Genomic DNA, 15,933 nt, shown 5'->3' on the forward strand with positions numbered 1-15,933 from the left:
TTATTTAAATGGTTGTGTAGTTCCCCCTTCCCTATTAAACTGTGAGTACCTTATACAATTCCTGGCATATAGTAAGTACTTAAAAAACAAAAACAAAAACAAAAAAAAAACCTCTTACCTTCCCTCTTAGAATCAAGAATCAAGTCCAAGGTAGAAGGTAAAGGCTAGGCAATTGGGGTTAAGTGACTCACTTCAGGGTAATCCAGCTAGGAAGTAACTGAAGTCACATTTGAACCCAGGACTACCTATCTCCAAGCCTGTCTCTCTATCCTTTGAGCCACCTAGCTGCCCATAGTAGGCACTTAATACATGCTTGTTGACATTTTAGGGACTAGACACTCAGGGTCTCAAGATTTGTTCTAACGAGATTTTGCCTCAATTCTGCCAAAATTAAAATGAGATGATGATCACAAAAAGCTCATTGAGGTCATTCACCCTCTTCAGGAGCAATGAGTAGTTTGGAAGAGATGATGTGCTGGCTTCAGAGTATTATTGTGAAAAGAAGAGAAAATGTAGTGTTGCCATTCCTCATGGTCCTAATTCCAAGGCCCTGGCTTTCATGTTTATGTGCTTTTGGCATATTGCCTTCAAGGCAGAGGTCTGGACAATTTGAAAGCCTCATATAATCAAACTGGGAATGTCATCTTTAGAATGGACCTGGCCCATGGGAGAACACCTTGGAGTTGGAGTTGACTACTAACCAATTCCAGTGTTAGATGGATATGGAGAGCAACTCAATTGGAGAACTTCCCTGGCCAAGAAAGACTTTTCTTTTCTTTTCCTTGATATGGAAATGGGATTCAATTACACACCAGCTTTAAGGTACATCACACATTCAATTACAAAATAAATCCAAGTCTTTGTATTTCAGAATACTCATTAGATTCAGAAAACTCATTCACATAGTAGGTTCCTGACCCAAACACCTTTCTTAATCCCTGCTTTCTATCTTAGCATCAATATTATGTATTTGGTAAGTATCTGATAATTATGTAAGTATCAGTTTTAAGGCAGTAAGGGTTGGACAAGGGGGTTAAGTCATTTCCCAGGACCTCTTGCCTCTGGGTCTGGCTCTCAAACCACGGAGCCACCATGATTGCTTTTTAAAGCAATATAGCCAAGTGCCTCGGCAAGGCTGTTTGCCTCTAGTACCTCCCTGAAAGCATATATTACTCTGTGGGTGTGGGCCACTCAAATAGAAAAATGCTCCTAAGAGTCTGGAAGATGATAAGACATCAGGGACTTAAACAATAAAGAGACTCAAATCTCAAGCAAACAGCTTCACCCAAACAGAACAGAGAAGAACTTCAAAAGCAGAGAATCTTTAAGTAACTACCAGTGCTCTCACATGCCCACCTTTAAATCGATAATGGGGATTTCTGATTTTAAAAGTAACCTGGATGGAAATAACTAGGCTTTTCCCTCAGAAAGGCCATCTGGGCTAGAATCAGTGCAAGGTAGGTAAGCTGAAGGTGATACCAAATATCCCATTTAGTCAGGCATCCAGTTAGAAAGAAAACTATTAGCATTTCCAGTCAAAACTACACTGAAAGCTGAATAATGCTCATTGGCCTCTGCCCTTTTGAAGCCTTACTAAGTCCCCTTCCACCAGAATGCTAGACTTACACATTCCGGCACCTCCTTCTCCTGATCTGGGATCCAATTCTGGACAGCACCAAAGCCAAGCAGTCTTCTCTACCTAATGCCATATCTGGGTCAGGCCAGCAAAAGAGGCAGGGAGCAATCAAGAGGAAAGTGTCCCCAAGCAAAGCGGAAGAGACTCTGACTCATCCCCATAACTTCGTGCTGGCACTGATTAGGGAAACTAAAATCCACGGGGAATGAACACCACCCCTTGGCCTTCCTTGCCTCATCACTGATTTGCAGTAACAGGTAGAGAGTGAGTGCCATGAGCAGAAAAGGGAAAGCATTCTAAGGTTAGATGAGCTGAAAAGTAACAGATTGTGTGAGTTAGCCATTCTTGGTTGGTTTTCTTCCTCATCTGTCCAACTAAAGCACCTAATCCTGGGATGGGGGGCATCATGTGTGAAGCATTTTTCTTGCTGTCTTATGTGGAGTATGAGAAATTCTGGTCGCTTTGGTTTGACTTAGTAAATCTCCCTAGGCTAAATTCATGAGACTTTCTTTGGAGGGAGGTTGGCCATGAGTGTATGCAGTGATTATATTTGCTTTGGATCACAGATTGAGAGTTAGAGACCAACCACTCATTTTACAGATGAGGAAAATGAGGCACCTTGATACATCGAATGTCAGTCCCCTTTGCACTATACCACATTTCTAAATTTGGATTATAAATCTTACTGATTTATAGAGTATTTTCCTTAATATGTTAATTACCAGTTATGGTTAAGAAACTCTTTTTTCTCACCCCATGAAACAATTTTTATTCTATCCAGTCATGTGCCCATCATTCCAAAGCAAGACTAGCAGTTTAGCTCTGTCATTCTTGCTTTAGAAGAGAAGCCAAGGTAATTAAAGATCTCACATGGGACATCAAATTTAAATCTAAATCCAGGAACAAAGGTTCTAAAGTTTGTATTTCTTGATCTAATCTGGTGGAGGTTATATAGAAAATCATCTTTGTCTCCCTACCAATATTTCAGTCAATCCATTACCTTCATTTTAGAGATTTTATTACTAGTGCAGATCCATATTTCTATCTCTAATCTTTCTCCTGAACTACAGTCCCAAATTATCAACTGCCTTTGGGTATCTCAAGCATATAGAAATCTTCAATTTAACATTATCTAAAACAGAACTAATGTCTTCTCACCCCCAAATCCTTCTCTTTTTTCAAGTATCTTAGTACTGTCAAGGGCAACATTACCTAGTTGCCCAGGCTCACAGCTTTAGTGTCATCCCACACTCCTTTCTCACTTGCTCACCATCTCCCCCCACATATCCATTTATTCCATTGTCAAATTTTTTTCATTTCAACTTTCACAGCATCTTTTGTATCTCTTCCCTTTATACATAGTCTACTGCTGGCCCTCATCACCTCTCAGCAGGACTAGTGCTATAGTGTTTAGCCCATCTCCTGCCCCATTTCTCTCCTCAGTCCTGTCCATCTTCCACTCAGCTGCCAAGTTCATTTTTCTAAAGCCTAGATCTGACTATGTCACCCCACTCCTCAATGACCTCCAGTGGCTCTCTATTGTCTCCAGGATTGATTATAAATTCTTTTGTTTGGCAGTAAGAGTCTTAATAATCTATTCCTTTTCTTCCTTTCCAGGCTCCTTACACTTGACTCTCCATTTTTACATTCCATATTCCACTAGCTAGCCTACTAGTTCCTCAAACACACCATTCCCATCTCCTTTGTGTGTGTGTGTGTGTGTGTGTGTGTGTGTGTGTGTGTGCTTTGTCTATCCCCTCACCTCTTTCTCTTAGTTTCCTTGACTTCCTTCAGCATTCAGCTCAGATCTCTCCTACTCCAGGTCTTTTCTATCCTACCCCCCCCCCCCACACACACCTTTCTTTCTCAGAGTGCCTCCTATCTCCTTTGTCTATAACTTGTATCTATTTAGTTATCTCCCCATTAGAAAAGTGGGGCTTGTGTTTTGCTTATGACTTGGCTTGATTTGTCCATGAAGATACAAACTCAGAAGAAATAATAGAGGTACATTTTTCAAAGACAGACCTTGCTACTGAAATTCATTTCCTCTTGGGTCCCATTCCTTCATGATACAAGATGACTCAGCTTCCTTAACAAAGAGGGTTTATTGTTGTTGTTGTTGTTGTTGCAGTGGAATATATTTTTCTGTAAGAAATGACAAAAGAGATGGTTTCAGAGAAACCTGAGAAGTTTTGTATTAGTTGATACACAGTAAAGTGAGCAGAACCAGGAGAATGTTGTACAAATAGTAATAGCAATATTATAATGATGATTAGCTGTGAAAGACTCAGCTACTCTGATCAATAAATGATCCAAGACAATTCCAAAGGACTTAAGATGAAAAATGCTATCTACCTCCAGAGAGAGGAGTGACCAATTCTGACTGTAGATTGAAGCATATTTTTTCCATGTTATTTCTCTTGTTTTTCTCCCCACAACATGGCTAATGTGGAAATGTCTTAGATGACTTTATATGTGTAATGGATATCTCAATAGGTAGGGAAGGGGGTAGAGGGAGGGGGGAGGTTTAGAACTGAAAATAAAAAAAATAAAGGAAAAATATTTTTTAGTTTTCTCTAAATATTTAAGGACATGAGTTCTGAATCTGATGTTATCCATAAAGAGAATTTAAAGTGAGAAGTCTGTACTGAGACCCAGGGTCACAAAGACTAGAATACCTCCAAGGCATCTGGATTTAAATCTCAGTCTTCTTGATTTTGAGGCTAGTTAGCTGCTTCTCTGGAGGATTTTTTTTTTAAAGCCTTACCTTTTGTCTTAGAAGTAACATTACAAGTCAGAAAAGTGGTAAAGGTTAAGCAATGGGGTTAAAATGACTTGCCCAGTGTGATACAACCAGAAAATGTCTGAGGTTACATTTGAATCCAGGACCTCCCATCTCTAGGCTTGGCTCTCAATCCATTGAGCCATTTAGGATCCCCCTCTAATTAAATTTTAAACTACTTTATAAAATCGTACTTCACAAAATCTCAAAGCTGACTCAAGAATCAGTTAATTTAGGCCATAGACAGATTTGAACCTAGGATCTCTCATCTCCAGGCATGACTCTCTATCTACTGAGTCACCTACCTGTCTCTCTTGGAGATTTTCTTAGTGAAAACATTATTGTATAATTTATTCCAACTCCTGCATAAAAGAACATGAAATGGTGATCCTAAAAATACTTAAAATGTATTTTTAAATTTTTTAAAAATTAAAATTTTTTTTAATTTTAATTTTTTAAAACTAAAATCTTGTTATATTTTATATTTATGTATTTATATTTATATAAGATCATTAGACTTGAGGTAAGGAGAACCTGAGCTCAAATTCAGTCTCAGACACTGATTAGCTGTGTGACCCTGGGCAAATCACTTGACCTTTTCCTGCCTGTTTCCTTATCTGTAAAATGAGGATGATAACAAAACCTACCTTTGAGAGTTGTGAGGATCAAATGAGATAACAAGTGCAGTGCATAATAAACCTTAAAGCACTAAATAAATGACATCATTGTTTTTACCTGTAAGCTCTTCAGAAATAGTGTCATAGATATCTCAAGTCCAAAAGCCACTTTGGGCATATCCATTTAGTGTTGATGAAAAGGTTACAATGGGCAGGGCAAAAGTGAGGGATCCCCTATCTGCCCAGAGAACAAGTTCAACAGAAGCAGGTCCCTTTGACCTGGAAAAACAGCTTAGATCTTGGATCCACTCCACCCATGGCCCAAAGTTTCAGGCACTGTTCTGGTTTCAGTGATATGCTTCACACCACTGACCTACTCTGTTTGGAACGCATCAATTACAGAAATCCAGAGTCCCTTAATACCTGGTGGTCCTGAGTCCAAGCTTAGGGAGGGGAAAAATATCTTTAAAGACACAGAAAGTCAAGTTCTCTGCATCTTGCCCAAGGAAGGAACCAACAGATAGGAAGGATGCTACTGATTCATGAAACTGTTCTGCATCTCTCAGAAGAGCATCCATTTCCATCCCAGCTATCCAGAATATTGTAAAGGAAGGACTACATCATACACAAGACTGTCTCAAGTCTCTTCCATTGCAGCCCATCCTTCGCACTTGATCTTAGCCAAAAGACCAAGAAGTGATATCAATCCATCCTTCACATTGCTGTCAAACTCATTTTCTTTAAGGATAGATCTAACCATTCCCCTACCCAACCAACCCCCATGACTACCCATTGCCTCTAGGATAAAATACAAATTCTGCTGGTTAGGTTTTATAGCCCTACACAGCCTGGCTTCAACCTATCTTTCTAGTCTTATTAGAGATCATTCCTCCTCCCTCAGCATATAAGACAGCCAGTTTCTCTCTGTCTGTCCCTGTCTCTGTCTCCCCCCACCCTCCATGTGACATTCCATCCATTTCTCATCTTCTTACCTTTGCATTGGCCATCCCCTAGAACTAGAATGCACCTTTCTTAGCCCTTCCTCACAGAGTTCCACTTTTCCTTTAAATGCACATTAGATTCTATCACCTACATGAAAGCCTTTCCTAATTCCTACCATATCCCTCAACAGCTAGTGCTCTTCCTACTAAACTCTATTGTGCATTTAACTACTTTGTATATATTTGCATTTACTTACATTCAATTTATCTTGTTAAAGTTTTATGTTCTTATCTCTCCCTTTAAAATATAAACTTCTTGTTAATAGGGATTCCCCCCCCTCTTTTGGATTTGTACATTTCATTCATTAACTAGAAAGAAAATGCTCTATTACCTAAGCTAGTTAGTTTCTTTCACAGTCTTCCTTCTTACTTGGCTGTTTTGCTCTCGTTCACAATGACAATTATTGGCCTATATTTTATTCCATTATCAATGTAAGGACCAAATCTCTCCGTTTCCCCAGGTCCCATTAGTAGAGGGTAATAATCTGCAAGCATGGATGGCTCATATAATATACCTGGCAGACCCAGGTAACTCTTTAGTTTTCTTCAAAGCTCTGCTTTTATCCTTTTCCTGGTCCCGAGTTCCTAGAGCCTCCTCCTGAGATTTCCTTTAATTATTCTGTAATTACTTCATATATACTACTAAGTATAGGTAGACTATAAACTCCTTGAAGGCAGGAACTCTTCATTTTGGTCTGTGTAATCCCAGTGTCTAGAAGTACTGAATTCTCAAGTTTCTCTGAGCATCCGCTATCCTTTCATGATTGAGAGACACTGATGCTTCTCATAGCAGTACTTTCCTCTATTGTGGTTTTCACAGAAATGCATGAATTACAGCATTCATAGGAAAGAATGGATAAATGAGTGATTTTCAAGTGGAGTGGTAACCAAAGGGAGCCTACATTGAGTTTCCAATTAACTTTTAAAAAATTCTTATCTTACATTTTAGAATTGATACATAGTATTAGTTTCAAAGTAGAAGAGTAGAAGAGGCTAGTCAATGGGGATTAAGTGATTTGCCCACAGTTACCCAGCTATGCAGCATCTGAGGTCACATTTGAACCCAGGATCTCCCATTTCTAAGCCTGGCACTCATCTAATAGCTCCTTAGGTGCCCTGCTCTAATTCGATTTTAAGTTACTGTATAATATTGTGTTTCATAAAATCGCAAAGCTGACTCTGCTAAAATGCTCTCTACAAAATTCTCAGCAAGGTGGGTTCTAAGCCATTGCTGGAAGAATTCTAGAACTCTTTTAGAACCCACTGCTCCCTTCCATTCTACTGTGATTACCAGGCAATTTCCCAGTTTGAGCTCTCCCTTGGAGACTAATGGCTAAGAACAGAGATGTGGCTATTTAACAAGTAGGCATGGATATGTGCTTGTTTGCCTGAAGTTTAAAAATAGCCAGGTGATAGCTGACACAGGTGTCACATGACAGGGAAAATGGAAGAAGAATAAAGTACATTTGGAAATTTTATACTCTTTGCTGAAGAAAGCAAGCTTCCAATTAGATTAGGGCAAGCATCACACTGCCCTGTTAATGAACTCTAATTGTATTCAACAACCACATAAAATTGTGTGGTCCTGGCTCTCTCATGTGGGGTATGAGGACCTCTTGCTGAAGTCAGAAAAGCTTATCTGACCCCAAGGCTAACATCTCACAGATAACTTTTGTTGGTTTTTTTTTGTGAGTTCAAATCAATTTTGAAGTGTCTATGGATGCCCACATCTAGACATAGAAAATTGATAAAGAGCAAGCATTGGGATTCCATTTGGCTCAAAGGAAATCCTTTTCTAAGAGCCCCAGGAATGACTTAGAATCTCTATAGAAGTTGTCAGATGGATATAGTAATGTGTCTGGAGTCAGGGAGACCTGAGTTCAAATCCAGATCCAGAAACTTACTAGTCTAGTGACCCTGAGTCACTGGACTCAATTTACCTCAGTTTCCTCAATTATAATAGGAAATAATAACAGTATCTACATTGCAGGGTTCTTGTCAGAATTAAATGAGATAATATTTGTAAAGTGCTTAGAACAGTGCCTGTCACATGGTAGGGGCTTAGTGAATTCTCCCTTTCTCCCTTCATCCTCTATAAAGATAAAACCTTAAAATGGCTCCGCTGTCCAAAAATGCCCATGTTTGATTCCTCTTAGAATCCTCCTTCAGTTTAGGAGGTATTTGACCCTTTTGGGATGGCTCCAGGTCTCCAGATATTTGACCTTCTTTGAGACTCCCAAGCTTTCCCAGAATTTCACCTTTCAGAAAGGTGCCTAGACATCATAGTAGATTGCCAGAAAACTGTGCATGCCAAAAAGTCTAGGTGTGTGGGCAGGTGGGTGTTGAGATCCAGACCTAGAGATGGGGTGTCCTGGGTTCAAATATGATTTCAGATACTTCCCAGCTGTGTGACCCTGAGCAAGTCACTTAACCCCCATTGCCTAGCCCTTACCACTCTTCTGCCTTGGAACCAATATACAATATTGATTCTAATTCTAATTATTCTACTCTATTCTAATTATTCTAATTCTAATATTGATTTTCTTTCCACTTCCCTGTTTGGCTGGTAATCGAGTTTTGAGGATTGTGCCTCCACAATCTCCCTTCCTTGTACCTGATTCTATCTCTCCAGTATCTCCCTCCCCTCTTCCTACCTCTCTTTGCCAGCCTAGTTCAGGCTGGCACTATTGCCAGTACCTGCTAATACACATACACAGAGACACCCCCACACAGATAAACACACACACAGACACACATAGACACACAGACACAGGCACACCCCTTCAGGCACTCAATGTTCTAGCCACCCTGGAGAATTCTCCCTAAAGCAAACAAATTCATACATGGTGCTTTCCTGGGTCCATATCTATGGCTCCTGCTATTCTTTAAGCCTAGAAGTAACCTCCTTCCCCCTTTTGCCTATTGAATTCTTTCCTCTCCTTTAATACCCAACTCATTTTTTCATGAAGGCTTCTCTGATATCCTAGAACAGTGATGGCAAACCTATGGCATGGGTGCCAAAGATGGCACTCAGAATGCTCTCTGTGGGCATGTGTGCCACCTTCCCCACCCACCCAGACCCAGACTTCAATACTAGACATGCAGAAGGACTCAGGCCGAGTTGTTCTCCTTCCTGAGGACATTCTTCACTTCATCTACCCCTCTTCCCAGCAGCCCAATGGGAGCAATTCTTCCCTTCCCTGTCTGGGTTAAAGAGGGGAGATGGGGGGGGACAGTAGGGGAGGGGTGTGAGGTGGAGGTGAGTGGGTCTGGCATTTGGTCTCAGGGTGGGTGGGGTGGGTACAGCACTGGGGGGGGGGGCTGGCACTCCATCTCTAAAAGGTTCACCATCACTGCCCTAGAAAAAACTATTGACTTTTTTCCCCATGAGACTCACCAAATCACTAGATAGAGCAATGGATGGAGGGTTGGACTTGGAGTCAGGAAGAAATGAATTCAATTTGGTCCCATACACTGACTAACTGAGTGACCTTGGGCAAGTCATGTAGTCTCTGTCTGTCTCAGTTTCTCCAACTGTAAAATTGGCATAATAATTGTACCTATCTCCCAGAATAATTATGAAGAGATAATATTTATAAATTGGCATAGGTATAAATTTGATATTAATTTATACCTATGCCAGTGCTCAGAAATCCCCCTCTGAAAACAAGCCATTGACTACTTATTGAACTGACAAAGTGAAGAATGATGAATTGGTCTATTTTTAATGTGTTCGAATAATAGCCTTTTGTTCTTTTATATGGGTATTAGAGGTATTAAAATTTGGAACAATTAAACAAATCTGATATTTTTCTTTAAAGCATATAGTAGGAATTTAATAAATTCTTGGTCCTGGGGGCCACTAGGTAGGGCAGTGGGTAAAGAGCCAGGTTTAGAGACGGGAAGTCTTGTGTTCAAATCTGGCCTCAGAAACTTTCTAGCAGTGTGACCCTGGACAAGTTGCTTAATCTCAATTGCCTGGTCCTAATTATTCTTCTGCCTAGGAACCAATACTTAGTATTTTTTTAAAACTTACTTTCTCTCTTGGAATCAATACTGTGTATTTGATTCCAAGGCAAAAGGGTGGTAAGGGCTAGGCAATGGGGGCTAAGTGACTTGCCCAGGGTCACACAGCTAGGAAGTGTCTGAGACCACATTTTAATTTGGGACCTCCCATCTCTGGGCATGACACTTAGTATGATTCTGAGATGGAAAGTAAGGTGTTTTTTTTAAATGCTTGTTTCCTTCACTTCCCCCTTCCAAAGCACCTGAAATTCCAAATTAGAGGACTTACTAAGTATAAGGCATTGTATTAAATGCCCCAGAACCTAATACATGTTGCTCTTGAATACAAGTTGATGAACTAAAGGGTCCAGTAACAGGTCGGAAGACAAGGTTGTCTTTGAGGGGATTCAGGAGTCCTACAGGGTGGAAGCCATCCTGTTCAAAGATGCCCTCACAAACCCTTCCAACTCAAAGATTCTATAATTCTAGGATAGAGTGACACGTGTAAAATTGTTGCTAAAGCTGAAGACAAGTTAATTATCCTCTTGACAACATTGCTGACTATTGAGAAAACCATGAAGAAGAAGTTTTGGGAGAAGACAAGAGGCCTTGGAAAGATCACTAGACAGAGAATTGGGAGACCCAAGTTGGAACCTTGGTTCTACCACTTCTTATATATGTGACCTAGACAAATAATTTCTTCAGGCCAGGGTTCAGTTTCCCTTCTTGTAAAATGAATAGAATTAGACCAGATGATCTTTAGTACTACATTCCTTTCTGCTCTAACAATTTATGAATCTATTCCTAGCAATGCAACTCACTTACTAAGGAAATGAGACAGTCTACAATCCCTTCACAGAATGGTGTTCCTCCATACAGAAATATAACCAGGAAGATAATAATATGAAAAAAAAAGAGAAGAAATATACACTATCAGAAAAGGCTTATCAAATTTCTAGAAATTCTAAAAATATGGGCTGTTGCAAAAATTTAGCACAGGCCAGTTGATTCTGTTCCCTTGTATTTCCCAACAAAATCAGTTCCTGGGGGCAAAACAAAGGTAATGGATCCATATAAAATATGATGGAAGTCTGCTCTGAATCATTTGGAATTTGGGATTTCTTTCTCCTTTTGCAACATTGCATATGGAGAACTTAGAATTTCATAAATTATAAACTTGATAAACCTAATGATTCTTCTAACTCCTCTAGCCAGTCATTAACTGCAAAGAATGATCATTACTGTTTAATTATAAGATGAAACTTATATTGTTGGGAAATGCTGAAAGCTATCTGATTGACTTAGGTCCCTGGGAATAATTCTAGAGGCAGGCCTTGCACATGCCAATTAAAGTTGAAGCACCCATAAAAGGTGGTGTTCCGTGCTGTCATTTTCAGATCAGAGCAACAAAAACAAGGCTCGTCTGAGGCATTTCCTGGGCACGACTGACTGTTTGATCTTTTGGGCTTTCAGATACTAATTCCTCCTGGGAATCCTTAGGATATGTCTCATCTGTTCATTTGGGTCATGTGCAAACCAAGAGCAGGGTCTAAGGACCACAAGGATCTCTCTGACCAATCAAGCATCTCTCTCAATGTCCATCAACCAATTCTGTTCATGCATAGCTTGGTGTAAGATGAGAAGTATAAGGAAGGCAGAGGATTCTAGTGCTACTTCTCTGCTGTCTACAAACACACTCACGTCTACCCTGCTTTCAAGAAATCCTCACTTGATCTGGACATCTCTGTTAGCTTTCTTCCTTATCATGGATAAACTCATGAACAAAGTTGTCTATCGTTTGGGTTTCTACTTTTTCTCTTCTCACTCTTTTCTAAATCCTTGTCATTTGGTTTCTGATCTCACCATTCAAATGAAACTGTTCTCTCCAAAATTAACAGGGATTTCTTAAATGCCAAATCTACTGGCCTTTTTGCAATCCTCTTCCTTCTTGGTGTTCCTGCAGTCTCTGACACTGTCAACCATTCTCGTTTCCTAGATATTCTCTTCTGGTTTTCTTCCCACTTATCTGACTGTTCCTTTTCAGGTTTCTGTGATGGCTCTTCCTTAAAGCGACCCCCTCTCATTTTGGGTGTCTTTCAAAGTTCATTCTTGGATCTTGGTCTCTTCTTTATGCTATCTCACTTGCTGATCTCCTCAGTTCCAGAGTAAAATCCAGACTCTGACACTTACTAGCTATGTGACTCTGGGCAAGTCACTTGACTCTGTGTGCCTCAGTGTCCTCACCTGTAAAATGAGCTGGAGAAGGAAATGGCAAACTACTCTAATATCTTTGCCCAGAAAACCCCAAAATGGGGTCATGAAGTGTCAGACATGACTGAACAATAACAAAAGTTCTCTCCTGATCGCTAGTCTTGCATGACCTATCATCTTGCATAGGATGTCCCATAGACATCTCAAACTCAATATGACCAAAACCAGACCAGAGTTTTCTTCCCATCCTTTCTCATTCTTTCTAATCTCCCTATCATTGTCAAGGGTACCTCTATCTTCCCAGGCACCCAGACTTGCAAATTCAAAATCATCCTTCATTTCTCACTCTACATTCACCCCACGTACTCAATCTGTTGCCAAGTCTTGTCTTTCTACCTTCACGTCTCTCAAATATGTTACCTTCTCTCACATGCCCTCATCACCTCATATGTAGGTAGACTAATGAAATAGTCTTCTAGTTATTCTCTATTTCTCAAGTCCTTTCTCCCCAGTCTGTCCTGTCCACTCAGGTGCCAAAGTTATCATCCTAAAATGTCAGTCTAACTTTGTCACCCCCTGCTTATTAACTCCAAAGGCTCCCTATGAACTAAAGGATCAAATGTAAAATGAAAATTCTTCACAATCTAGTATCCCTACTTTTCCAGAGTTTAATCTCCTCTCCTAGCCTTTTTGTTATTCTCACTTGACACAATCTTCCTCACTCTGCCTTTTCCTTGGCTGTCTGGAATGCTCTTGCTTTTGTGGCTACATCTTAGTTTCCCTAGCTTCCTTTAGTATTCAGTTCAAATCCCACCTTCTGTAAGAGGTCTTCCATCCTGATTTCCCCACCCTCTACTGCCAGTGCCTTCCCTCTCATACCTTCCTTTTACACTGTAAATATGTATATACATAGTTGTTTTCATGTTGTTTGCCCATTAAATTGTGAGTTCCTTGAGAACAGAGATCATCATCTTTTGCCTTTCTTTGAAACCTTAGGGTTTACCACAGTACCTTTCGAATGAGGGAGAGAGGAAATGTAAAGAGTAATCCACAGAAAGGGTGTGCAGATTCTATCAAGGTTTCAAGTCTTGTGAACAGGAGTAATGAATCCCAGAGAAAATGTTTTTCATTCCCCCTTTCAATCCAAGACAACAAACATTAGACACCTACCTACTCCTCTTCAGAATATTTTGTACCATCACTTATTTCTGCTGGAAAAAATCTCCTTTTTCTTATATCAGTGGGATATAGAATAACAATAAAAAGCAAATTTCATGAAACTAAGTATTTAGGAATTTCAAAATGCATGATCAAGGAACTCCCATGAAATAGTTCACATTTACTATTTTGCTTACACAAATGAATGTCTGAGTCTCAACAAAATTCATCTTGCTCCCTGCCCCCAGGTTAAGATGTAGGAATCTCTAGGGATATGTAAGGCTAAATCTCATACTCAGATTTCTAGATACACAGTTAAATTCAATTCCTGAAGTGGTCTTATGTATTTGCATTTGATTTTGTACTGAAATTACAATTATATAAAATATGGTAATTGATTCTAGCTGAATGGAAACATGCAGTGCAAAATTTAATAGTGTGATTATTTCAAGGAGAGTTCTCTTTGTGTGTGTGTGTGCATGATTACATTTCATAGGGAAAGATAATTTATTTTTGATAGTCTATTGGTATATACTTTATTCCTCTTTCTTCTTTTAGAATGGAAAATTGATGTTAACTTTAGCAACATGTACTTTACTATTTTCTTTCTGGATAGTTTCTGGATAATTAGAATTGTGTTGTGTGATGCAAAATGACACTTTAATTCTAAAAGAAGAAAATTCATGGACTATGGTATTTATATACCCCATAGAGGCCATAACACAGATTTCATTGGGCTCAATTATACACATTATACAAGGAAGTCTTTCTTCAGACACTCTGAAACTTGTATCAGTTAGAATAAGGAAAATTATTTTTAATATTTCTTCATTTACATAAACAAAAAATAATAGAGTCTGTAGTCCTACCCTTGTGGATTTGTTGTGAGGATCTGATATATACAAAGCACTGCTTAAATGTCAGCTTTTTGGGGGCAACTGGGTAGCTCAGTGGATTGAGAGCCAGGCCTGGAGATGGGAGGTCCTAGGTTCAAATCTGGCCTCAGCCACTTCCTAGCTGTGTGACCCTGGGCAAGTCATTTGACCCCCATTGCCTAGCCCTTACCACTCTTCTGCCTTGGAACCAATACACAGTATTGACTCCAAGAAGGAAGGTAAGGGTTTAAAAAAAATGTCAGCTTTTATAGGAAAGGTATAGAAAAGTTGCCATTAGATGACAGAATGAAGATCTCTCCCTAGATAAGTGATTGAGATTAGTTGAAAGGAAAAATACTTCCTCATTTTTTCAATCTTTCCTTCATATCTTTCTAATTAAAATGTTAGCCACCTAGACTTAATTCTATATAGCTTACAATATCATTTGGGGGCAGCTGATAAAATGATGAAAACTATTAGTGCTGACACAATGAGTCTAAATTTGCTCACCAAGCAAAGAAAACAAACTCCCATTACATCAGGTGATTAGATGGAAGTTTAGGGATTCACAAGTTTACCTTGTAGCTTGATGACTGCTACTTTTTCCTAGTTCTCTGGAAAAATTTTGATCAACCTATAGATCATTAAGAATTTCAATTCTCCCCTGGGCTGGTACCACTCTAGTATCAGGATACCTTTGGAGGGCTTCATGCCTGTTTATACAGTTACAAAGATATGTAGAAGCTGATTTGTCTCACTGTTCTCTGTGCACATAGGAATTTAGAATTCTATAATGGTTACTGAAGATATTGAAAATCATCTAAATTTAAGAAGCACAGCATCTGTGGGAGTCACTCTCTCAACTCCTCTGCTGAAAAACTTCACCCAAATTATCATATCTCTATTTACTTGGCAAATTAGCTAATATGATATATAGACTTCAAAATATGGCCTACTATGTAATCCAATATAGGTTTTTAAATTATGTCAGAGTAAGATAATAAGGTCATCTGAAAAGAGATAAGTCAATGGCAAATTATCTGTTCCAAATTGTAGGCTCATACTTTGTCATGAGGATCCAACGACTAGAGATCTACATTCTCTTTGTCCATAGAAAATATCAGTAAGAGGTCTATGGAAAAATAATAAAGAATACACCCTTATAAATGCACAATAATTTTGGTTCTCACAAATTTATGTACTCTTAGGAAACTGAAAACAGGCACCATCCCTTAAGTCTTACACTTCCTTGTCAGAGAAAACACAGGTCTGAACATATTATCCCCCTCCCAATTCAATAAACTCCTGTGACTCCTTATCACTTCTGGGATCAATTTTAAAATCCTTTGTTTGGATTTGAAAGTCCATCCTAACCTGGTACCTTCTTACTTTCCCAGTTTTCTTTTATCTTCCTCCCCTTCATATACTCTTTGATCAGATAACATGAGATGGCCTCCTTGTTATTTTTCCTATAAGGTACTCCAATTATCTCCTTACACTGTTTTCTTTTTTTTACTGACTTTCACCCATAATTGGAATTCTCTTCTCCCTCCTATTTTACCTCCTGGTTTCAGCTAAAAGCATACCTTCTACAAGAAGTCTCTCCAAACTCCCATTAATGCTAATACCTTTCCTCTGAGATTAGTTC

The 15,933-nt window shown here is 39.2% G+C and overlaps 1 protein-coding gene across 5 annotated transcripts in view; it reads right to left on the reverse strand.

The window, feature by feature from the left end:
* The window catches only part of SHROOM3 (shroom family member 3), a 262,210-nt gene that overhangs the window by 184,984 nt on the left and 61,293 nt on the right, over positions 1-15,933 (reverse strand). For 3 of the 5 annotated variants that reach the window (XM_056803258.1, XM_056803257.1, XM_007495798.2), the window contains exon 2: positions 3,662-3,781. Coding sequence is in view for 1 of the 5 variants with exons in the window: in XM_056803256.1 (XP_056659234.1) it covers positions 1,627-1,709 (83 nt within the window). In the remaining 4 variants the exon portion in view is untranslated. Of the gene's footprint in view, positions 1-1,626; positions 3,635-3,661; positions 3,782-15,933 lie in introns of those variants that run through there. The other 2 variants (XM_056803256.1, XM_056803259.1) reach the window with 2 other exon arrangements.

Source organism: Monodelphis domestica, chromosome 6, assembly GCF_027887165.1.
Source record: "Monodelphis domestica isolate mMonDom1 chromosome 6, mMonDom1.pri, whole genome shotgun sequence".
Classification (NCBI taxonomy): Eukaryota; Metazoa; Chordata; class Mammalia; order Didelphimorphia; family Didelphidae; genus Monodelphis; species Monodelphis domestica.